The sequence below is a fragment of the Trachinotus anak genome, unplaced genomic scaffold (genome assembly GCF_046630095.1).
Source record: "Trachinotus anak isolate AG129_WGS33_773 ecotype Australia unplaced genomic scaffold, CSIRO_AGI_Tana_v1 ptg000003l, whole genome shotgun sequence".
Taxonomy (NCBI): Eukaryota; Metazoa; Chordata; class Actinopteri; order Carangiformes; family Carangidae; genus Trachinotus; species Trachinotus anak.
In genome coordinates, this window is record NW_027273854.1 from 206,868 (window position 1) to 231,614 (window position 24,747).

At 43.4% G+C, this 24,747-nt stretch overlaps 2 protein-coding genes across 9 annotated transcripts; one reads left to right on the plus strand and one right to left on the minus strand.

Annotated features, from left to right (window-relative positions):
• Nucleotides 1-6,995: 6,995 nt before the first annotated feature.
• Nucleotides 6,996-12,847, minus strand: LOC139609391 (interferon a3-like). Of its 3 annotated transcripts, none has more exons than XM_071463882.1 (5): nt 11,429-12,847; nt 10,371-10,445; nt 9,708-9,860; nt 9,294-9,371; nt 6,996-9,183 (listed from the first exon to the last, which is right to left on the minus strand). In XM_071463882.1, exons 1-5 carry the CDS (start codon nt 11,603-11,605, stop codon nt 9,043-9,045), a joined length of 624 nt encoding a protein of 207 aa, XP_071319983.1. In that variant the 5' UTR covers nt 11,606-12,847; the 3' UTR covers nt 6,996-9,042. The 3 variants fall into 3 exon arrangements, with proteins under 3 accessions (XP_071319983.1, XP_071319973.1, XP_071319992.1); XM_071463872.1 differs by having other exon boundaries at nt 9,294-9,386; XM_071463891.1 differs by having other exon boundaries at nt 9,294-9,364; nt 9,707-9,860.
• A 247-nt stretch (nt 12,848-13,094) lies between these two features.
• LOC139609373 (globoside alpha-1,3-N-acetylgalactosaminyltransferase 1-like) lies at nt 13,095-24,712 on the plus strand. 6 transcript variants are annotated; one of them, XR_011685215.1, is made up of 13 exons: nt 13,106-13,232; nt 15,929-16,163; nt 18,117-18,149; nt 18,352-18,396; nt 20,020-20,052; nt 20,207-20,263; nt 20,589-20,621; nt 20,705-20,836; nt 20,933-21,065; nt 21,171-21,366; nt 21,537-21,756; nt 21,856-22,080; nt 24,575-24,712. XR_011685215.1 is itself a non-coding variant. In XM_071463822.1 (12 exons), exons 2-12 carry the CDS (start codon nt 16,108-16,110, stop codon nt 21,995-21,997), a joined length of 1,080 nt encoding a protein of 359 aa, XP_071319923.1. In that variant the 5' UTR covers nt 13,106-13,232; nt 15,929-16,107; the 3' UTR covers nt 21,998-23,420. The 6 variants fall into 6 exon arrangements, 4 of the variants coding, with proteins under 4 accessions (XP_071319958.1, XP_071319948.1, XP_071319923.1 ...); XR_011685214.1 differs by lacking the exon at nt 24,575-24,712 and adding an exon at nt 22,179-23,420; XM_071463822.1 differs by lacking the exon at nt 24,575-24,712 and having other exon boundaries at nt 21,856-23,420.
• The last annotated feature ends 35 nt before the right edge of the window (nt 24,713-24,747 follow it).

Sequence of the window (24,747 nt, forward strand, 5' to 3'; positions counted from 1 at the left end):
CCTTCATAACCGGCTCCTCGAAGGTCAGGCCACTGTCAAAAAGCACTCCTAGATTACTGGCAACAGGTTTAACATTACGTGAAAAATTGCAGAGAGCGTTGGTAAAATGCTTTCTAATGGTAGGTTTTCCAAAGATTACAATTTCTGTTTTGTTTTCATTCAGCTGGAGGAAACTGTGTGACATCAAAGCTTTAATGTCCTTCAAACACTTACTAAGAGTAAGAATACAATTACTGTTATTAAGCTTAAGGGGCAAATAAAGTTGTGTATTGTCAGCATAGCTATGAAAAGAGATATTATGTTTACATATTATGTGGCCAAGCGGGAGCATATAGAGAGAGAAGAGGAGGGGACCAAGGATTGAACCCTGTGGTACCCCGCAGGTAATTTTGGCCACTGATGATGACAAGTTGCCAGTTTTAATAGAAAATGTTCTTTTTGACAGATAAGACTTGAAGCAGTTCAGTGCCAGGCCTGAGATGCCTACCCACTGCTCAAGGTGATTAATCAAAATGGTGTGGTCGACAGTATCAAAAGCTGAACTCAAGTCTAGGAGGATAAGAACTGAGCAATCACCCGCATCAGCTGTGAAGAAGAGATCATTGGCCACTTTAACAAGGGCTGTTTCAGTACTGTGTAATGCTCTGAAGCCATTGGAACACCTCAAATATATTATTTTGATTAAGATTAGATAGTAGTTGGATAAAAACAATCATTTCTAAGACTTTTGATAAAAATGGAAGCTTAGAAATGGGTCTAAAATTGGCAAGATCAGAAGCATCATCAAGGGAGGGCTTTTTTTTTATTTTTCTTATTATTTTTTGGGCCTTTTCTGCCTTTATTTAGTACAGTGGAGACTGACAGGAAAGGGGGTAGAGAGAGGGGAATGACATGCAGGAAAGAGTCGGGCCGGTCGGGAGTCGAACCAGCGACTGCCTGCTAAGAGCGCCTTGCGCTCACGTGATATATGGACAGTCAATATATGCATATGTTACATTTCCATTTGGTTTCTGCCAGTTTTTGAAGAGTTCTGATTGGCTGAAGGCATCACGACTGTTCTTTGCCTACATGGTGTGACCTAATTGTCTAATCACCATCAGTTGTGTTACCAGGCTGTGACTTGTATAATTATATACTGCCTGTGTGTTACTGTTGTTGATCCTGGAGAGAAGACGCCCTGTCTGTCTGAGGAAAACAAAAATATGTATGGAGGCAGAGTGAGGTGAGGTGACACAACCCCTGCAGTAAATGAGTGTGTGTCTCTTTGTGATGCTGTCTCAGCTCAGTGTGCTTTCATGTTAGAGTCAATCCTGATGTGATCCAGGGTGTCTCAGAATTTTGATGTTGAAAGAGGTGTATGTGTATGTGTGTGTGTGTGTGTGTGTGTGTGTGTGTGTATAGAGTTTACACAATGAGCTCAGTGTAGAGAAATGTGAGTTTTCAGCTGTGACAAATAACCTGTGTGAGTCACTCTGTGTGTGAGTGTGTGTGTATCTATGTGTGTGTGTGTGTGTGTGTGTGTGTGCGTGCGTGCTTGTGTGTGTGTATGTGTGTGTGTGTGTGTGTTAGTTAAAGTAAAGTTGTCCATTTTCATGATGCTTTACTTTTATTCAAAGGGAAATTGAAACAATAGAAACATAGACACCAGAATTTGAGTAAAAAAAATAATTTAAAATATAAAAATATAAAAAACATAAATATGTAAAATATATAAATACAAAACTGTCAAAGTTTATAAAATAAATAAATAAATAGGTTAATAAATAAATAAATACTGATTATCAATTAACCATCAGTGGATATGGCCATTCGGCATCAATGGGCATGGTCATATCTGCCTCTCCGGGCGAAACAGCTGTGGTGTTTGTGAAGGGCGGTCTTTAGGACCCAGAGAACATCTCTCCTCAGAGCCATCCAACCACAGGCAGCACTGTCCTGTGACACACAGAGAGACACACCCCCAAGCTCTGATTGGTCCAAACACTCTGACTGACACACTCCTCATCCAATCATTATACATGTGTTTAATCTGAAGGATTGGTTTAAATTATTTATAATTATTTATTTAGAAATGTTCTTGTTCATTTACTAAAAGAGTAAAAAATTAATTGATAAAATGTTTAAGTGATTAAAAACATAGATTTAGAAAAAATAGAATAGCTGTTTTAATACTGTTAAATAAATAAATGATGATTTTATTTTCAGAGTCTGAATCTGAAGAGTGAAACAGCTTAACATCGAACGGATGTTCAAAAGAATCTGAATGAATCTGATTTTAATCCTATTTCAGTGAGACTCAGGAGGACCAACCTCCTCGCACCTAATTCACCTTTAGATCCAGGTTTTTATAAAGTCAGAAGTTTTTCAAAGTAAAACTGAAGTTCAAAGAAAACATAACATTTACCTGCTGCTGCACAACAGCTGTGACGTTACTGAAGTAAGGGGACAACACATCTGGACCCTTGACTGCGGACAGCTGTGGGGAGGGGGGGGGGTAAGTAACCACATTAAAACAGCCCAGCACAGAGCTCTGAGGATCCTCAGCTGATACTCACACAGCTTCCCTCCTCCAGCAGGCCGTCCTGCAGGTTCTGGAAAGTGTTGAGTTTCTTACTGTCCCAGGTGACTCCGCCCTCTCCAACAGGTACCTCAAAGTCCTCAAACAAAAGCTGCATCTCCCGCAGGGTCTCATACACCACCCATAATGCCTGGTGGCACTGCAGGGAACCAATCAGATGTCACAGTTCAGAGTTTTAAAGTTTTGTAAACAAACTGTTTGAGCATAGACATCCAGCTCCGTGATTGGTCAAGAGGGTCAGGTGATGGCAGAGGCTTACCTGAGGGCGACTGGCTGTGGCAGCAGGGAAGGCGGAGTCTGGGAAGGAGATGTTGATGTTGTACTGTATGCACTGAACAGGAAACGGCCCCCCCTACAGGACAGACAGGAAACAGCTCAAACCAGATTGACATCAGCTAAAGCTAAGCTGCTGGTGTACAGGTGAAGGGTCGGGGTCTTACCAGGTCTCTGAGCAGTTGGTGAGTGTGCAGGACCATGTTTTCCTGGAGCTGGCAGGTCGGCATGGCAACCACCATCAGCTGGAGGCTGCAGAGCTGCAGGAGTACGAGGAGGACTGAAGAGGATGTCATTGTTCTGGGTCTGATGGATTTTGTTTCAGGTGATCTTCAACTGCTCCTGGTTCTTCAGCTGGTCTTTGCCAGGTCCTGGTTCTTCAGAAAAAGAAACACTTTTAGCTGAAATTTTAAACGAAAAAGACAAACTGACTGTTTGAGTTTGTAAAACCTTCACCTGAAGGGCTCCTGATCTTGATCCTGTTTCTTTAGCTGGTCTTGATTGTAGTCCTGGTCCTGGTAAGAGCTGGACTAAGATGCTTCAGGTGTGCTGTGTGAGCCGACAGCTTCAGGTGAGTTCAGATAACCTGGAACAGAGAGCAACAGATTGGACCAATCAGCCAATCAAAGGCTGTCTACCTGTGTGAGTCATCAGACCTCAGAGAGTATTATCCCGACCACAGCAACAGAGACCTGGACTAGGACCAGGTGAGTCACTGCAGGTTCATTCAGGGTCACAATCCTATAAAAGTTGAATTGATACAAGTTTCTTTGTCTGAAGATTTGACAGTAAAATCAAAAGAAAAGTGAATGAAGTTCTGTAGCAGCTGTTCGTCCTGAGGAGCCAGGGACCGTCTGGAACTAACTAAGGTTCGGACTAACACACATTCAGGTTTTCACAGATACCAAAGAAACTGAAAGTGATGAGCACCAAAGTCTAGTTCGGTCACATGACACTGTCTGGATCAGCTAATCAATCGATACTGCTCAGAAAGACAGCAGAAATCAAAGATGAGCTCTGACCTGAGAGTCTGTCGCAGCAGCTGCAGGTCCAACTTCAGGCTTCATGAAACCAACAGGAGACAACGCTAATATTTATCTGTAGGATGCCACGTCATGTGACACAGTTGCCATTTGTCATAATAACGCAGATCAATTTCCGATGAACAAGTTTCCCTGTTCACCGCTTCAGAAACGCCAAGCGTCACAGCACAGATGGAAATGTGAAGATTCGTCACCATGAAGTGAACCCAGAGACGTCGACACCACAAATTTAAGTTTCATTTCAGTGCCAACAAGCCCCAAGGTGGGACCAGACCTTCAGGTTTCCATTCAGGCTCCTCTGCACTGGAAACTTCAATGAAAAGCTCCTACAAAATGAAATGGACTCAAAGTGAGAAAGCTGCTGTGAGTCACAGAGATCAAACTCTGCTGGACTGTTTCAGACCAGGACTCGACTTCACTCTGAGCTGAAACGAAACTTAAATCTGCTGCATGATCATTATTTCTATTAGCTGTGTTTCCATCTGCACTCTGACCTTGACGCTGAGCTGACATCATCACTCAAAGCTTCAGCGCGGCAACGTTCACGTCATGATTCATTCATTCACACAGACTGAAGAGGATGGACGTGAAGAGCTGAGATGTTTTCATCAGTTTGTCGTTACTCCTCGTATCATCAAACCAGGAGGAGCCTTCTGTCTGTGATGGGTGAAGATGCTGAACTTCAGATGAAGGAACTAATCTTGTATTTTCAAATTAAGAGATGATGAGAGCAGCAGCTCTGTCTCTAAACTGTAGAATCCTTCCGATTTCAGCTGTTTGAGTGAAACTGAATCGAAGATCAGATAAGAAATACATAAGAAACAAACTCACTGCTGGAGCTGCTATAGGTCCTGTAGGTCCTGTAGATACTGGAGCTGCTGGAGCTCCTGGAGGTCCTGGAGGTGCTTGAGGTACTGGAGCTGCTCAAGGTCCTGAAGATGCTGAAGGTCCTGAAGGTCCTGGAGGCGCTGGTCTTTGTTGATGTGGGTCTCCCTCAGGCTGGTGGTTGTTGTGGTTCTGGTGAGGTTCTGTCATCTTGCAGTTTAAATAAAGCTTAATCCCAGAAACTGAAACTCTGATGCCTTGACAAAAAAAGTACCTTCCACTGCCATCTCCCCATATAAAAAACCCCCAGTTGTATGTGTGGCAGCTCACAGAACCATAAGAACAAAGAACCATAATTATTTCATAGTAAAAAGTAAAAGTGTCTCCTGTCGATACAGTGAACCACCACATCCTGCTCTCCGTACGCTCCAACATGGGCATCTGGTTTCCCGGTTCAAATCCTATCTTACTGGATGCTCCTTCACTGTGTCATGGTAACAACAAACGTCCTTAGCCCATCCCTTGGAGTGGCCCAGGGATCACTTCTCGGACCCCTCCCCTTTGCTATAACCACCACCTCCCTGGGTCCAGTTATCCACTCACATCTTTTCATCATCATCAGTCTATTCATCATGATAACAACATTAAAATCTCCTCTTCATCTCTGACCCCAAACCAAGGTCCAGAGAAACCTGGAGTCATGTTTGATGACCAGCTCTCATCCTCTGACCATGTTGTATCCGTCTCCGGGTTGTACCAATCAGGTCTCACCTGACTCAGTCCTCCACGAGGACCACTACTCCGAAACTTTAGTGATGTCCCTCACTTGTGAGTCTCTTTGGATAAAAACTCCTGACAGAGGAGTAAATGTAATGCGATCTAAAGACCAGTACATCATCAATGAATCTGTTTAAACATGGGGCAGAGTGTTTGTAGTTTTTCCTCCATCAAAAACACTTCAACCATGAACATAATGAACTTTACATTACTGTCTATTCACTATCCATTAACCAACCCAATCAAAAATCTGATTTAAATACTTCGATCTAAACTTTATTCAGCTGTAAATTAATCAGATTTTAATGTGATGACTTCATGTTAAAGATTTCACAGCCAAAATGATTGGAAACTACCCATCATTGTTCAGGACAGGACTGTCCACACATTTTTGGCCACAATGTGCATTTGATTCCATATTACAAAACTTTTTTCTATATGAATCAAAGTAAAACTCGTCTGTGTCGTCACAGATCAGAGCAGCTCAGGAAGCGGTTTAACCTTCAGTTCACATTTACTGAGAAGAGAGACAACAGGAAATTCAGGTTCACTTTTCATTTAGACAGAAAAGAGGAGAGAAAGAGTGGAGGAAAGTGCGTAACCTACTCTGAGGGCTTTCTTTACTACTCAAGGTTTTTCTGAAAGACTCTGAGTGATGATGATGATGATGATGATGATGATGATGATGATGATACAGACACGGATCAGGAAAGTCCTCCTCGGTCCTCTGTTTCACTGCAGTCGCTCACTCACTTTCCACTTCTCTTCATTTTGAGAAGGAAGATGAAGAAACCAAAGTCTTGGAGCTGCATCAGCTCGTTTTCTGCCTGTTGTTCTGTCGTAGTCACATCAGTGATTACATGGCTGTGAGGGTTAGGTCAGCAGGTACACTGAGCACAGTCAGTGAACCTGTGGATCACCTGGTTGTCTGTATGAATCTGTCTTTGAGCTGACATAACACAGTTTTAATCACCAGTTGCTAAACCTCCTCAGTGGAAACAGTCACTGAACCTGAACCTGAACCTGAACCTGAACCTGAACCTGAACCAGAAACCAGACCTTCAGTAGCTGCTGATCAGACCTGCTCCATGTTCAGGAGGAGGTCTGGACCAGTCTTCTTCTAGAGCTGCTCCAGCCACAGTCTGAGGATGTGAGCAGCTCTGAGCTCCATCCACAGTAGCTCTACTGGATCCAGGTCTGGACTGACTAGACCACTCCAGAAGGTGGATTTACTCTGATGTTCAGGGTTATCAGGAGCTTCTCCTGGGCTTCAGCAGGTGGACAGACACCCTGACCTGATCCTGAAGAAACCTTGATCTGTCCAGGTCCAGATCCTCATGCTCCTCCACCTGCTACACCTGTGGGAAGAGGTTTTTGTGTTGGTTTGCAGAGACCTGTTTACAGCACATAGAGCAGCATGGTCTTCATCAGTCTCATCAGACCTTCAAACATGTTCAGTAGAGTCGAGCTGCAGCACCTGAAACCTCTGAGGTCCTGAATCCTCTGAGGTCCTGAAACCTGTGAGTCCTGAAACCTCTGAGGTCCGTCTGTGCTTCATTACAGAGAGAGATGGTTCTGTTAACTTGTATTCTACAGCCGGGGAACACAGGAAGGTTCCCTCAGTGTTTCATCCTTTTCACTGTTAAGTTACAATCAACATGAGGTTTCTGGACCTTTGGGTTCAGAACTGGTTCCTCCTCGTTCTCCACAGTCCTGTTCTCTTCTACTGGACCAGTCAGTGTTTCACTGGGACCTGATTGGTACAGGCATCTGGCGGACCGGGCACTTTCCCACTGGTCCGACATGCTTTCTGGGCCGATACATCCTTTTTTATTTATGATTTAATGGCCCATAAAACTCAGATCAGTGGCCCATTGGGCTCAGGCTGGCTCAATCACATATTTAAACACCTTCCCCCTTGGTCTCTGTGCCGGCGTAATGCACAGGCCCATGAAACAGGTAAATCAGCGGCCGATTGATTCTTTTTTTAAACTGACACTGGGCCAGTCACATCTTCAAACACCTCCCCCTTTGGGTTCTGTACCTGCTGAAGTGTGCATCTGAACAAACAAACAGTGAATGAAAGATGGAGAAGATGGAGAAGAAACTTATGGAGCAGCAAGACTTCATCAGCTCCCATAGCTGGCACTGGCACAGCGCAAACAGTGAGGAGGAGAATAAGACTTAGTGAGTTTAGAATGTATTCAACACTACTTTATCTGGAAAGCAGTGATCAATCATTTATCATGTCCATTTTTTCTCTCTCTCTCCTCTTTATCCCTCAAACACACAGCCACACACAGGATGGAATGCTACAGCTTGTTTTAGGATTCATCACTGTGGAGTATGCAATTTTATTGTATTAATAAATGCCGAGTTTGGAAGTATTTAATGTGTCTACTGTCAATGATTCCTGTTTACTAATTACATGGCTTTGGTGGTTTTAAGGAGTAGGAGTTGGTATACATATTAAAGGGAGTGCAAAGATGGGTGGTGCATGTGATTGTATGTGGTGGGCCGGTCTGGACCAAAATGCCAGGGCCAGTTTGCCCCTGGGGACATTACACCATAAACCACAGGCTGGATTATAAAGTATTCCTCCAGACCTGTCTCTACTGGACCAGGAGTCAGACTGGTTACAGAAACCTGACAAACTAGACTTTGACAAACCACAACATATCCAACAGGAGTCACCAGGAGAGCAGTTAGAGACAGAGCAACTGAGAACATTTACTGTACAAGCACTGCACTTCAGTATATGTCTGAGGTACTTGTACTTGGTTTGAGTATTTCACACTTGAACCACACTTCAGAGGGAGACCGTGGACTTTACTTCACCACAGACTATTGATTATTGATTGGTCCATTGAGTGAAGCTTTGAGTCTGGATCAATATCTCTGCCTTTGTCACTATTTGGTGTGAAATGCATTCTGGGATACTTGCTGTCCCAAGTCCACAGAAGTCATTTCCCATTTCCCGATGTATCCTTGATGAAACGGGGCAGAGCGAGAACACTTCAGGATGTTGGATCTGGACTTTGAATTGGACCAGTGCTGAGACTGATGAGGTTTCACAAGAACAGATAAGAATACAGACTGAGAACCAGCAAGTGAGATTCTTTGTTTAGGTCAGTTCCAGTAGTTAGTGATGCAGCAGAGAGAGCAGGTCAAAGGTCAGTGAGGATCAAACACTGAACACAGAGCTGAATGAAACATCTTTATTGTTGTCAGTTATCAAAACATCGTAGAAATAGATAAATACAAATAAATAAAGAGGAGAACTTTGTAGATCAATAGAAAGCTAATCAATCAATAAATACAAATAAATAAAGAGGAGAACTTTGTAGATCAATAGAAAGCTGATCAATCAATAAATACAAATAAATAAAGAGGAGAACTTTGTTGATCAATAGAAAGCTGATCAATCAATAAATACAAATAAATAAAGAGGAGAACTTTGTTGATCAATAGAAAGCTGATCAATCAATAAATAGACTGACAGTAGAACCCATCAGCGTGATGTCAGCAGCAGTGACACAGACGTTGTTAGAGCTGCTGTTGACTTGTTGTAGAGCTCCTCCTGCTGGCAGCAGCTGAAGGTCTGATGGAGTTCACCAGCAGGTCCAACTGCTCCAGATGCAGCTGAGTCTCCTTCCTGATCAGCTCCCAGGACCCAGGACTGCCTCCCTGTACACACAGTACTACAGTCAGTACTACAGTCAGCACTACACCTGTACACACAGCACTCAAATCAGTACTCTGACCCATACAGTGCTGTAGGTCATACTTGTACTCACCGTGCGGTTCAGAGTCCTTGCTCTCAGTCTCCTGTAGTAATTCCTCAGACTGTTGTCGACTTGTTTGTTAGTCCTCACCTGAAAACAAAAACACTTCAGGTTCATTTTCTGTCTGCTAGAAAAAACTAAGGCTGAGGGTGTGAAAGGAAATGAGGTGGTTCGTGAAGTGAAACACTGATAGAGGCTGAGGTTTCAGTTGAAGTGTCAGAGCGTAGTTGAATTAAAAGTGCTGAAAGGAGCTGAAGTATCAGGTGATGTCTTAGCAAAGTTTCATTGCATCTGAAACTTGACTCTTGTTTGTTTAAGTGTTTCACCTGATGTGTGTGTTCTCACAGAAGGTAAAGTGGCAGCTGAAGCGTAAACACTGAAAGGAGCTGAAGTGTCTTTTGAAGTGTCGTCTGTCTATATACTCACACAGGTGTTGAGGCTGTCTATCTGTCTGTCGATGCTCATCCGGAAACGATTAGTATTGTCGGTATCCCAGGTAACGAAGGAGAGGTTGTCGTGGCGATAAAGGTCAGAGATCTGGACCAGACTGTCTCTGATGAAAACCACCTGGGACCCCACCTGGAGAGAGAGGCAGGAGGGAATTGTAGCTATCTGATTGGCTGACAGAGGTGATGTCATCAACATAACACACAACAGCTGTTGACGTGGTTGTTTGTAAAACATGTGAATAACAACATACTAATAAATAACAACATACAAATAAATAACATACAACAAGAAAAGGAAAACCTATCTGAAAGAAATGGAAGTGGTGACAAAGTTAAAGTGGCAATAAAAACACAAATATTGAAAAAATCTGAAATACTAAAAGAAGTTAAAGCGATGGTAACAATGGAAACACCAAATTAAAGCGTAAATTTTAGTTTGAGAGCTGAGTGAAGCTGAAACATCAGTTGACAAAAAAGATATTTTAAAAAATCTTTGAATTAAGATGAATTTAAGTAGAAACTGAAGAGCAAGCAGTTTAAATGTGAGATAGATAGATAGATAGATAGATAGATAGATAGATAGATAGATAGATAGATAGATAGACTGACTGACTGACTGACTGACTGACTGATTGATTACCTCAGTGTTTCGTATGTGTTTGTAGAGTTTGTATGGAAAGGAAACTGGACTCTCCTCTTCAGTCAGCTGACCGCCCTGAAACACAAAGAGACGACACTTCATTTCACCTCATCACACACTTCACAAACCAGTGGAAACTCAGCTGGTTCCACTGGTTCCACTGGCCTACATACTGGAAACTTTGAGCTCATTTCCTGTTCGACCTCTACATATTAACAGTTGAAACTTAAAATAAGAAAAATATAGACGATGAACATCCGATTCTGTAAACATGTATAGTTCATCTTTAATATATGTTAACATACATAAACATATGCAGTGTGTTTTAGTATAAATAATATATGTAGAAATATATTAAAAAAACATTTATTGTCATTATATTTAAATATATTTGCTGTTTTTTTATTATAGACCAATTTATGTGAGATAACAGTTTATTTTTGATGTAAGTTCATAAATGTAAACATGTTGTTTGTTTTTAATATATATCCACAAATATAAAAATATTTAGTTTATTTTCATGTCCATGTAAATATATATAGTCAGTTCTAAATCTAACATTATTGTTGATGTATATCTGTAACATATAGGGATATACATTCTATTACTTAATGTTGAATTGATACAGGCACATATATGAGATGTTGTGTCTGAGCCTGATCATTTTCTGATCAACCCTCGTTGTCATGGACGACACAGATGTTTCCTGATGGTGTGGTAGTTTTTTTAAGCCCCAGCAGATGTTACTAAAGAGTCAGCAGCATCTTTAAAGGAGCAGTCCAGAGTTTTTTCAGTCAGTCTGTCACATGACCAACACTCACATGTTCCACAGTTACTGTTGTGTGATCTTTGCTCCTGTTCACACTGACGTTAAAGTCACCTCAAACTGTCCTCCAGCTGCTGCTCTACACATCATCAATACGTCCATGTATCTACATGCTCCTATTCTGTTGTATTTAATATGCAACCATGTATGAAAACATACACAGTCTGGGACTAAAACCCCCTCCAGGACTCCTGGAACTTCTTCCAGGACCTTGAGTCAGTGCTGTACTCACCATGAGGCGGATGAGAGTCAGAGAGATGTTGCTGTAGTGACCATAGTGTCTGAGCCAATCACAGCAGAGAGCAGGACTCAGGACGCTGCAGAGGATGAAAAGGCCGGTCCAGCTGATCATGATGAAGGTGATGAAGATGAAGATGTGATCTGTGCTGAGTGTGAGTGTCTCCAACATGCTGCTGGTCTGAGTTCAGGACTTTTATTCAAACAGGACAGGAAAGAGAAAGAGAGAGAGAAAGTCCCAGAGCCACTGTTTCTACTCTCCCTTTCACACACACACACACACACACACTCATTGACATGATGCCTAACTCTGACCCTAAAACTGAGTCTTAACCTTTATACAGCTGTTTGAAGACGTGTTGGACACTGAGGACCAGACAGAACATCCTCACTCTGTTAGGAAAATACTGTCTTTGGTCCTCACTATCTATGTATGTCATACTGCAGTAGAAGTACCAGTACCACACAGTACTGATACCAGTGCAGTAGTACTGCAGTAGAAGCACCAGTCTCATGTTGTATAAAAGCTGTGAAACAGCTGCAGCTGTCAGACAGATGTGGAGCAGTACGAGTACAACATGGAAGTAAAAGTACCTCCTCTGTGTACAGTACTGCAGTAAATGTACTCAGTTACTTTTTAAAAGCAGATCTGAGGATGAATCAGAATGAACAGAATATTCGAAACATTTTCATTCATTCACATAGTTTGTGATGTCACGTGGGAATATTTTTCCCGCTCAGTGGATTTCTGCTGTGGAAGTCCCTTCACTTTCATTTTCTAAACCTCAGATTGTACACCTCACAGGAAGTGACACACTCACCTTTACAAAATAAAAGCTTGGACATTGTCAGTGACTAACTAATTGAAAAACAAATGTAACTGAATACAAACACAAAGAGGTTCCCTCTCATGAACACAGGGTGGGTTTCAGTCACGTGTTTATTACAAACAATGATAACTGGTTAAACTTTTAAACTTTTACTTTGAAGGCTGAACCCTCTTCACATTGGCTCTTACTTGATAAAGTGATGACATCACAGTTTTCGCTTTCAGGCCACACATTCATTTTCTGGTTGTTATGGAAACATTTAGTGATGTTGACGCTGTGACATCACGAAAACAATGATACAATGACATCATAATAATGAAAACATTATTAGATACATTTTTATATGTAGCAGTTTAAATATTTATTACCATGAGCTTCTCACTCAAGGTCGCCTGGGAAACATTCAAGAACCTATGGAAACTCTTGCATGGGGCTGGGGGGTCACCTGGCGGTCTAACGGTTGCTTCCGTCCTCAGTGCCTCTGTTCTGTTGGTTTCATGCGGGACTCGGAGCGGGAACGTGTTTGGTGTGAGTGCGCTGAGTTACTCCACCAGCAGGTGGAGACACAGCAGTCTGAGGTCTGAGGTCCTGTCTGTGCAGCTGTGCTCAGACCTCAGAACCATTTGACAAACCAAGAGAAGAGCTCAGGGAACCATCAGCTGGTCTCTGGCACCAGAGAGGCACCAGAGTCTGTAGGACATCCAGCTGCAGATCCACTTCAGAGAGGCCCCGGGGGAGGACATGCAAAGACCGGGGATGGGAGGAAGAGGAGTGGGCTGCGGGGAAACACGAAGGGGAGAAGTTCAGTGACTGGCTCCAGGAGAGGGCAGTAATGAATGTAGGTGGAGGCCAGCTGCTGTCACAGACTGCGGAGTCGCTGTTACACACCACTGAAGAAGAAGAGAAGTAAAGAAAGAAGAAGAGAAGTAAAGAAAGAAGAAGAGCTGTTTGAGATCATCATCGGACACGGTGAGTCCTGATGTTTCAGTTTCTTGTTTTTCTTCTCGTGTCTCTGTCGGGACCGACTCCCGCTGTGTTTCCGGTTGTCACCCGGGGGTCCGGAGTGACGGATGACGTGTAGAGGATCAACAATCAGTTGTCTTTTACTGTGAGCCGGTTTGACCTCCATCTCACCTCCACCTGGCCATGCAGGTTTTAGAGAAGCAGCAGACGTCACACCAGCTGCCTCGGCTAGTAAAAGACTCAGTTCAGCGGTATCCTAAAATACAGCGTTTTTTCTATGGAGTCTGGTGTGGAGTCCTACCCCCTGACTGTGACTGTGACATGTTCAGGTTTTTGAAAGTTATTGACTGTGTTTGTGTCTCAGGTGCGTGTGACCGGACTTTCCGGTTGTTTCAGTCTGTGATTCAGGTTTGAACATGTGGTCTGATGTGCAGCTGTGCTGGGAGTAAGGGCAAAAACTGGGACATGTTAGAGGGTTTGTTTGGGTGGGGTGAACTTCTTCACTGGTATTATGCAATACAAAGTAGCACCACAACATTACGGAAGTCCTCCCTCACAGAAACAGCAGTACTGAATTTGTACCTGAAGGAATATAAACAGCAGTAACAAACACAGATAATATGGTCTTCATATTAAAGTCTTGACATCCGGCAAACACTGTGCTCCGCACACACAGTCCACTTGTCGAGTGCAACAGCTCGACCTGGGAAACTGTGATGGATATGGTGGTCTGACTGATCAGATCTCAATTGCTGCCTCAGTGGGTCTTGGGTGCGTTCACACCTGAACTTCGGGCTGTCCACCTGTGATCGGATCACCTGAGATGGATGTTAATACCAGGACAGGGCCAGAAAGGGCCTGATGATCCCAGTCAGGGGCCTGTGAACATGGTCTGTATCCCCTAGCCAGGGGCCTTTACAGCTGCCACATCAATGTACTGCAGTAAAAGTACATGAACCTCAGAACTGTACTTGAGTAAATGTACTCAGCTACTTTCTGCCACTCACTAAATCTGACCTGTGATCATTTGCTTTAAAATCTGAGGTTTGACTGTTGATTGATAATCAATAGAGTGAATGATTAATCAAACAATAACTGTTAGATTAATCAATAATGATAATGATTATTGATGTTGTAAGAGGAGCTGCAGGAAGAAGAAACTGAGACATCCATCACACACAGGTGAGGAGGTTAAACAGGTGTTAACAGCTGATAATAAAGTTACAGTTTATCAACTGAACATAGTTCAGATCAGGACTTACAAAGTACAGGTACTCAAGTACTGTACTTAGGTACAACTTTCAGTATTTTTGCTTCAGTGGTTCTTTGCTTTCTTGTTGTACCTTTTTACATTAATCTGATAACTTCAGATTATTGAAACAAAACATAATCAACAAATTATGAAATGTTATTACAGAATAACAGAATAAAATTTATTCTTTTACCATTAAGATTTGGCAGCAGTAGCATGAGAATTAGCCAGGTGTGCCTCTGAATTCTCTTTTATGTAATGTCTACCTTTCAGGTGAGAGCAGTAGCAGATGTTACCTGATGAGTTCGTCATCCCTCCTTAGTTGCTTTTTGAGGGCTAACTGAACCAGACGCGCCTCCTGACAGGCTGTCCACCACTGCCGCCATATTGTGGTCTGATCTGTACAAAGACATTTCGATCATTGTCTATGAGCTACACCTGGATTAATGATTGAGTCTTGCTGTGTGTTCACACTCGTCACTTTCCTCAGTGTCAGGAGACGTATTCCTCTCTAGTATCCTGAGCTGGATGGATAACAGACAAAATCACACAATGCACAACAATTCATGAAGCTCTGAGACTGGGAGGATAGTTCTTCAGTGGTGATGTAGAGACCCACCCCCACCCCATTTCCTTTTTATGCCTCCACGCCAGCGACAGCCAGTGCCATCTGTCCATCCCATACTCCTGAACCTAATATCTAAGTAGCACCTGGAGGGAATTTCTTCAGATCTAGTACAAACATTCATATGGACTCAGTGATGAGAATTTAGTGGCCAAAGGTCAGAGGTCACTGTGACCTCACAAAACACATTTTTGCCATCACTCACAAATTCATACACTAATTATGACACAGCTGAACACAAATGTCTAACGGGATAAAATGACACAATGACCTTTGATATACAAAAAGTCAAAGGTTACCTTCAGTGCAGCATGCAGAAACACTCCTGGTTGTTATTCAGTGCTGTTACTCAGGAAAGAGGTTGTGAGCATATTTCCTGTGACTTTGCTGGTTGGTGCAGGAAACAAGCAGGAGGTGATGATCTGTTGTTGCGCCTCAGTCAGTTTTGTTCCAAACAAATGAGCCAGTGAATCAGTGAAGATGGGGTTAGAAAGCCTCCAACAACAGTTCTGCATCGATGCTGGTTTACAAAACACACTGCCCAGCAGGATGAAATGTCACAAACAAATGTGAGTCCAGTGAGGTTATTTCCACAGGAGAAGTCATAAATTACCCCACCTTGAACAGACATGACAGTATTAGAAGTTACATTGTATTATCAGCTCCACCAGTTTACCTCCATCAGTCACATTGTAACAGCAGCAGAGGACACAACAAACCTCTGAGCTGAGACTCCTGTGTGTGGAGCACTAATGTAATCTCTCCCCCCCCCCCCCCCCCCGCCACCCCCGCCACCCCCGCCTCCTCCTCTGCCCCCCCCTGTAGACATTGCAGCTCACCGGACTGTGGCTTCCTGGTTGTTGCTCTTTCTCAACACACTGGTGCAAACACAACTGAACACAACCTCACTGAAGACTGAGTCGGCTGAACAACAACACACTGAACTGAACTAAGGATTCTCACCCTGTGGATCAGGACTGTCCTGGTCTGACTCGGACTGTGAGATGCATTTACTGAACGTTAAATTTGTGACCGTGATTCTGCTGTTAATTCTACTGGGGTGAGTACTTCTGATACTACATCTGCTACTGTCAGAAATACAACTGATACTACATCTGTTACTGTCACAAATACTACTGATCCTACATCTGCTGCTGTTGATGTACTGCTGACTACTGTGCTGTAGTAATACTGCAGTAACTGTAGTACTGATACTGCTGGTAATGCAGCTCTGATACTGCAGATGTATACCCCTCTCCTTTTATCAACAAACTGCAGTTCCTGTGATTTGGATATTTGCACTTGGCCATATTGTGAATGGGTGTCAATTTAGAAACAGACAGAAAACCAGAACCAGAATGTCTCTGGTTCTGGTTTTCTTTCAGTCCCTCTGGCTCTGGACTCAGTCCCTGTGGGTTCTGTACTCTCTGAATGCCGCCTGAACTCTTTCCCATAATTCTTTCTCTAATTTGTTGAGACCTTTTTTCAAAAATTGATTAAGACCAAGTCAGGTGGGTTCACCTCGGTGAACTCTTGTTGTTATACTTATCCAGATACGGATCTGGATCCTGGTCCTGAGCTCCATTCAGCTCAGCACAAAGCAAGGTAAGTACATTCATCAGGTTTAGTTTGTTCAGTGACTTGGCTTCAGAGAGCTTCGCAAACGTTTCCACAAAGAGACAACAAAAGAAAGCGTGTGTGTCGGTGTGTTAAGGGTTGAACTGAGCTCTGTTGTGAGTCTTGTAAAAGAAAAATCTGGTTTTGAATCCAGATTTAGAGGATCTGGTTATAAAAGTTAGTGACAGTTATAACTAAGTTTTTTAGTGGTTGCTGAATGAAGTCGTCGACAATCTGTCTCCAGTGCTTCACTGTTCACTGTTGTCACATCGTAACAACAGTCTAACTCACCTGTGTGTGTCATGGGACTCAGTCTAACCAGCAGACGTGAGAGACGTAGTCTACCAGTGTGTTACCACAGTGAAGTGTGTGTCAATAGTCAAGTTACATCGGGGAGTCATGAAGTGTGGAGTTTCGCAGTGAGTATAGTAGGTAGTTAGTGAAAGGACAGAGAGTGAAGCTAACATAGATTTTTAAGAGAGCAAGGAGATAGGTGGGTCTTTACCCTCACTAACGTTTGATCCCTGCTCTGATTACCAAACTCACCTCTGTTTCTCTTTTCCTCTGAAAATACCTGAGTTAGCTCATTTTTTATTGGAGCATTAGCCGATATTAATGTTTCCTAAATATCACTGGATTATGTAATACAGGGCTGCTGTCGAATCCCCAAGGCATTCTGGTTAGATTTTTATTTTAATTTTGTATTTATTTATTTTTGCCTTGGTGGCAAAGATTTTCCTGAAAACATCCTGAAACAACTGGAACTGCTTGTTAACATAACAACCGCCAGAGGCCTGGACCATGAAGCAAGTTCAACATACCCAGGATAAATCTTCTTTTTCTGGCTTAACTGAACCTAACACTGACTGTCCTGGATAACCTGAGCTATGAAGCTGGTTATCAACTAGTTCATTTAACTCTGGGTTTAGCTGTCCAGGTACGAGTGCATTCATGTGAAAGACGGGGGAGTTTTTAACCTGAAGTTACCTTGTAGACCTCAAATCTTGCTTCGTAGTACAGACCTCGGTTCTCCTTCAGTTTGAGGAGTCACTCCATCTGACGCTGTCCAACGATTGGTCAAAGTCCAGATGACGGGTTCTGTTAGATCAGCCTCAGTCAGGATGGTGAATCTGATTTCTCAGGAACACCTGCAGGGAACCTCATATTCACAAACATTCACTTGGACTCAAGGATGAACTGATTAGAACTTAATGGTCAAAGGTCACTGTGACATCATTGCCTTTATTCAGTACTGTAACTCAGGAAGTGGAGGTTGTGACCACATTTTCTGTAGTTAACTGGTTGGTGGAGGAGGTGGCTCTGACCTGGTGACTTAGCTGATCAGTGATAATTGATGACTATTGATTAATCATTGTGTTTCTGTTTGAACCCACAGAGTGCTGTACTCCTACATCTTCCGGGCCTACAGGTAACACACACACACAGTGTGGATTTATTTATTGATGGATCAATATTTCATTAGTACATTTTTTAAATAATTCCTATGATTGATGGATTAAAGCATTGATTGTTTCCCTCACATTCACATCATCACAGCTTCAGTCCTCACAACGGTGGAGGTGACGGTTGAAGTCACACCTGGTGATCTGGTCTGTGTTTGTGTGTTGCAGAATTGTCGTGTCCTTTGAGCAGAAAGACAAAATTCCAGTAGACCGGTCAGTAACACAAACACACTGTATCTGTCTGCTCCACCCACTTTTCTGACCTTCACCTGTTTATCAGTGTCTGTGGGATCTTCTCCACCTGTTCCAGTGCCAAGGTGTTTCTGTGCAAAATGTCACCAGTGCACATTCAAACAGTGAAGGACTCTTTCTGTTTCTTACATTCACACACACACACGAAAAGCCTCTCGTTTACACAAACACTACGATCACATCCACACAGTTACACATTCTCACCTGGAAGCTGCCCAGTACAACCACAGTCTGACCTGCTGCCTCTGAGCAGCTCACTGCAGCAGTTGGTGGTGTTGATGAGGGTTTGGATAAGTGTTGTTCTTTCACTTTTTCCACCCAGATTTAATCCTGCCAGTCTGGGAATCAAACTGGCGACCGGTGCCTCTAATCTCCAACCTTTAGACTTTCTAATTCATTATCACCAGGATCTCAGCACTGGTCACAGATCAGTATTACTATATGACTGGGCGTGTGACCAACACCAACAAATAAAGACCAGGTGGATAAACTGTGCTTTCTGTCATGTGATCTGCAGCCAGTTCAGCACTAAGTTCAACAATACACTCCTGTTTTCAACACCGCGTTGATCTGGATGACTCATCTAAACTTTCTGCTTCCTTGTTCCTTGTTGACACGGTGTTCTTCATTTGTCAAGGCGTACCTTATTGATGAAGCATTCCTTATTGACCAGGCGTTCCTTATTGACAAGGCATCCTTATTGACGAGGCATTCCTTATTGATGAGGCGTTCCTTATTGATGAAGCATTCCTTATTGACCAGGCGTTCCTTATTGAAGAGACATCCTTATTGACAAGGCGTACCTTATTGACGAGGCGTACCTTATTGTCGAGGCGTTCCTTATTGATGAGGCGTTCCTTATTGATGAGGCGTTCCCTATTGATGAGGCGTTCCTTATTGATGAGGCGTTCCTTATTGACGACGCATCCTTATTGACGAGGCGTTCCTTATTGACCAGTTGTTCCTTATTGACGACGCATCCTTATTGATGAGGCGTACCTTAATGACGAGGCGTTCCTTATTGACGAGGCATTCCTTATTGTCAAAGCGTTCCTTATTGACCAGGCGTTCCTAATTGACAAGGCGTTCCCCGGCTGATTGGTCTGGTGCTCACATTTCAGTTCTGGTCAGAGAGTTTCTGAGATCCACCTCAGTGAGTCCTTGAGACCTCAGACCCTCTGTCACAGGAACATTTACTGGTGTTTCATTCATTGATTCCTTGACTGAATGAGTTTATTGATTTGTTCATTATTATGTTCAGTTCAGGTTAGCTGTTGTTCAGGAGGTAGAGCAGGTCGTCCAATATCCAGAAGGTCGGTGGTTCAATCCCCGGCTCCTCCTCCATATCAAGTTGTCCTGTTCCATCAGTGTGTGTGTGTGTGTGTGTGTGTGTGTGTGTGTGTGTGTGTGTGTGTGTGTGTGTGTGTGTGTGTGTAAAGGTGCCATCTGTTCACCACTGAAGTGACAGTTACACTTTAGTGACAAGCAGAAAACAGGTAACTCATTAACTGTGTGTGTGTGTGTGTGTGTGTGTGTGTGTGTGTGTGTGTGTGTGTGTGGACCTGCTCCTCATGCCGATTTCAGGGCTCATGACTCCAGCTTGGTGGTTCCAGACCAGTAAGTACACTCATCTTCATCTTCATCATCACATTTAATTTCACTATTAACACACCTGCCAGTTATGGGTGGGTGGAGCCTCATGTACATTGGGACCACTGACTGTCACTGAGTGTGTGTGTGTGTGTGTGTGTGTGTGTGTGTGTGTGTGTAGACCTGCTCCTCATGCCGATTTCAGGGCTCATGACTCCAGCTTGGTGGTTCCAGACCAGTAAGTACACTCATCTTCATCTTCATCATCACATTTAATTTCACTATTAACACACCTGCCAGTTATGGGTGGGTGGAGCCTCATGTACATTGGGACCACTGACTGTCACCTAGTGTGTATGTGACTACTGCTGGTCAGAAGGTGAAATGTTCTCTTCAGATGTGACCAACTCTGATCACTGAGAACTGACTGTCTCTTTAAATCTACAGACTAGATACGAGTACAAACAATGTAACACAAAGTTCTTTTCAGAATAAAAGCAATGACATCAACCCTCCTTACACTGTTGTATAGTTTTCTAATGAAGAAACTGTTTGTGTTTCAGTCTGCAGTACGAACAGCCCAGCATTGTGAAGGGGTGAGTTCACTGCCATCTCTCTTCATTGCTGTTGTTGTTGTTGGCTGTTTGTTGATGACATCAGTATTTGTCTGTAATTGCAGTAATGACGTGGTGACAGTGACACCCTGGTTGGCCCCTGTGGTCTGGGAGGGAACCTTTAACCCAGTTCTCCTCGACAGCATCTACAGGCCGAAGAACATCACCATCGCCGCCACCGTGTTTGCTGTGGGAAAGTATGATGCCACAGTGCTGTGATGTCCACACAACCCTGAACGCAGCATGTCTGGTTTAAACTTTGACCAGAAGGTGACCTCTCACCTTTTCCACAGGTACATCATGTTCCTAAGAAACTTCCTGGAGACTGCAGAGCAGCACTTCTTTGTTGGGTTCAGGGTTCATGTGTACGTCTTCACTGACCAGCCGAAGGAGGTGCCCATGGTCAAGATGGCCGCCGGCAGACAGGTAAAGGAAGGAGCAGGTGGAATGTTCTGTCTCCAACAAACTGACCCCAGATCAGCTGGACTCTTTCCGCCCAGTTTATTAAAACAACTCTTCTTCCTCCTCTAGCTGATGGTGCGTTCAGTTCCCAGCTCCAAGCGTTGGCAGGAGATCTCTGCTCGCAGGATGGAGATGATCCAGACGCTGATAGAGGAGAAGCTTTTTAAGTCCACCGACTACATCTTCTGTCTGGACGTGGATTCTAAGTTCCATGGCCGCTGGGGGACGGAGTCACTAGGCAGACTGGTCGCTGTGGTACATCCAGGTCAGAAAAGACTCCTTCCTCTCTTCTTCTTCTGTTCTGTCAGCTGTAATGAGAAAGTCTTTGTATTCACTAGGACTATTTTCTGAGGCGGAGGGATACTCACTGTCCAGGTGAGGTTTGGATTGATCTCTATTTGGATATGTTCCATTTTTCCCTACCTGTGTCTGCAGGTTACTACAGAGACAAACGCAGCAGGTTCCCCTACGAGCGGAGACCCGCCTCCAGAGCCTACATTGCTCCTGAGGAGGGAGACTTTTACTACTGTGGGGGCGCGTTCGGAGGCCTCCTGCAGGAAGTACATCTGCTCACCAAAACCTGCCGTGCCAACTTTGAGGCTGATGCCCAGGAAGACATCGAGGCTGCCTGGCAGGAGGAGAGTCACCTGAACAGGTAAGCACAGTTACCTGAACAGGTAGCCAGGAGGAGAGTCGCCAGAACAGGTTATGGTTGTATTTGTGATGACTGTAGTTCCTGTTCCTGTGTTTTCAGGTACATGTGGACCAACAAGCCCAGTAAGGTTCTGTCACCTGAGTACCTGTGGCAGGACTTCAAAGCGAAAAACCCTGAGATTCAAATCATCAGGTTCTCTGGAGTTGTCAAGAACTACGCTGAGATCCGACCCAATGTCTGAGAGAACTGGACTGAACCGGACTGGCCTAGACTGGTGTAGACTACACTGGAAGACCTGAAACTCTCACAGTCATGGTTTTAAGGGTATGGAAAAGCCCAGCTGCACCTCCACATACCTGTGGACCTGGTTCATACCTGTCTCGAATACTAACCCATAAATCTACCTCCTCACCTGATTTCAGGTTCTGGTTCTGTCCTCAGCCTCATGGCTCAAGGTCCAAACCCCCAGGTTTAGATAAAAGGCTGAGCGTGAACTGATCCAGCCCCCTCCAGACTCAGGACCTGCAGCTCACCTGGCATCACCTTCACTGCACATGTGCAGCTGAAGCTTCTGTTCTCTTTCAACTTTCATGCATAACTGACACTCAGATGTCCTACAGTCAGTGCTGTGTCTGAGGCCACCACTGCTTTTCCAGAGAGATCAACTCAGGGAAAATCAGTAACTAAACTTAGCTTTACTGTTAGCAATGGTTAGCCACGGCTAGCTCACAGATAGCTGCCCGCTAACCTTAGCTGTGGTTACCTGAATTAATATTTGTTAGCCAGTGAGCTACATAATCCTGGGTTGTTAAGATCGACGCTAACAGGACGTCATGAAAACATGCGCAGTGGATGAAGGGTCCTGGTCTGGTCTGGAGGACTCTATTTGGTCTGTTTGGGTTCAGGTCTGTTTTTTTTTTCTCTGGTGTTTGAATCCTTTTGTCTTCAGGTCAGCATGTGAGAACACAGGGGAAACAGGTACACAGGTACAGGTACTACAGCTACTGTTGCTTAGCTTAGCTTAGCTTCTCTAAAGCTCAACATGTTAAACTGTTTTTAAAATCTGAACAAAATCTGTGAAAACATCTATTTTTATTTCTTTAATATTTCACCAAGAAAACAAAGAAAATAAATAAAATAAAAGTTTGTAGTGCAGCTCTGTTTCTTCTTTTTATATGCCTCAGAGTAGCTAAGCTAAGCGTACCAGCTGCTGTACAGGTCAGATGTAAAGATTTCTTTAGCTTTAAAGGTTCAGAATGAGGCTGTTTCTGGTTCAGGTTCTGTCACCTGGTGACTCACAAGTTTAGGTTCATCAGGTTAAACAAATTCAGAGCTTCCACTGATTCACTGACTGATGATTGAACCTTTCTTCACCTTTCTTCATCTGTCTTTCTCTTAGGTGTTTGAGTTTTCATACGCTTGTTCCATCGCTTCATTTAACTGAATTATATTTATATTCTGATGAATTGTGAATTAATCTTCAGTTTGTGATGAACCTGTGGTCGACCACCGCACTGATCCAAACAGCTGAAGCTCATTGTCATCACACTCTGATTGTGTATAACAGACATGTTATGCAATTGCCTGTATTTTTGTGTTAATGTCTTGATAATTTGTCTTTGAAATAACACTGAAACACTGAGACACTGGTCTCAGACCAGGTTTTTGTTGGTCCGTCACTTTCTACTGCCTCAAGATGACAAAGCTCCTGATCTCACCTCATGTTAAGAACAACACACCGAGTGTATTTCCTATTTAGACCATGAGGGCCTGGACGGGAGTTGACAACTGTGTCGGTGTGAAACTAGAAAAGACAGTTGTGCTGCACTTTGCACCAGATGTTAGACAGAGCCCTGTGTGTCTAACCAAGACCTGGAGGAGCTCCTTTATGTCTTTATATCGTCCACAGTCAACCACAGTGCTCTCTTCCCTGAGACCAGGTCTGACCACCAGCTACAGCTGTTCAGATGCTGCTGTGGTTCTGACAGAACAGAGAACAGAGAGAACAGGACTCCAGTTCTCAGGTCTGTGACTGACTCCAGCAGTTTCACTTATTGTCTACAAGTCACTAAATGATCTGGGATATATTATAATTATTATAATTATATTATAATATATTTCAGTCAGTGAAGCCTGGAGTTCAAACTGAGCGGGGTGAAATAACTTTCAGTCACTGTGCTGCCCTCTGCAGGAACCAGCTGGAACCAGGTCCCAGTGCCAGATCTGATCTGGTCTGATCAAACTGTAACTGTCTTTAAAAAGAAGCTAAAAACTGCTCTGCTCTCCTCTGCCTTCATGTAATCTTTTAACCTTACACTTTAATTAGATCTTGTCTGTTTAATTCTTACATAGTTTTTCTTAATATGCCTTTTGATTTTATTTTTTTATTCTCCTTTAGTTTCTGTCACACTGATCTCTGTGTGATAGTGTGCTGTACACAGAAAGTAACCTTCACTGATAACACATGTAGGTCTGAGCCTTTATTAGACCAGTATCTCCAACAAGTCTGAGCTTAAACCAGCTCTGGAGTCCAGTGACACCAGTTGGACACCAGTTTAACTTCAGTGAAACATTTAAGCTGAATATTTCACAACAGTTGGTCATTTTATAATCTAATGAAATCAGCTGCTGTTAGTGTAAATGTATAATTCACTTTTAATCTTCAGTCACTGAAACAAACTAAAATGAAATTTCATGGAGTCCCACAATGTCAGTAATGCATGATGTCATAGTTAATCCATAACTGTGATTAGAGATCGCTGTGGTGTCACTGTGATGTCGCAGTGAGGGCAGAAACACTATGCTTTTATTTTGTTAGGTGGAACCAGACTGAGTCATTTCCTGTCATACAGGTGCAGGTGAGTATACATGCAGGTAAGGTCTCTGTGGCGCGTTCAGGTGAAGCTCTGGTCTCTGTGGTGCAAGTGCATGAAGCCTTTCATCAGTCGCCCTTTGTCAGCTTCATGTTGTGACAGAGGTGTTCTGATTGGT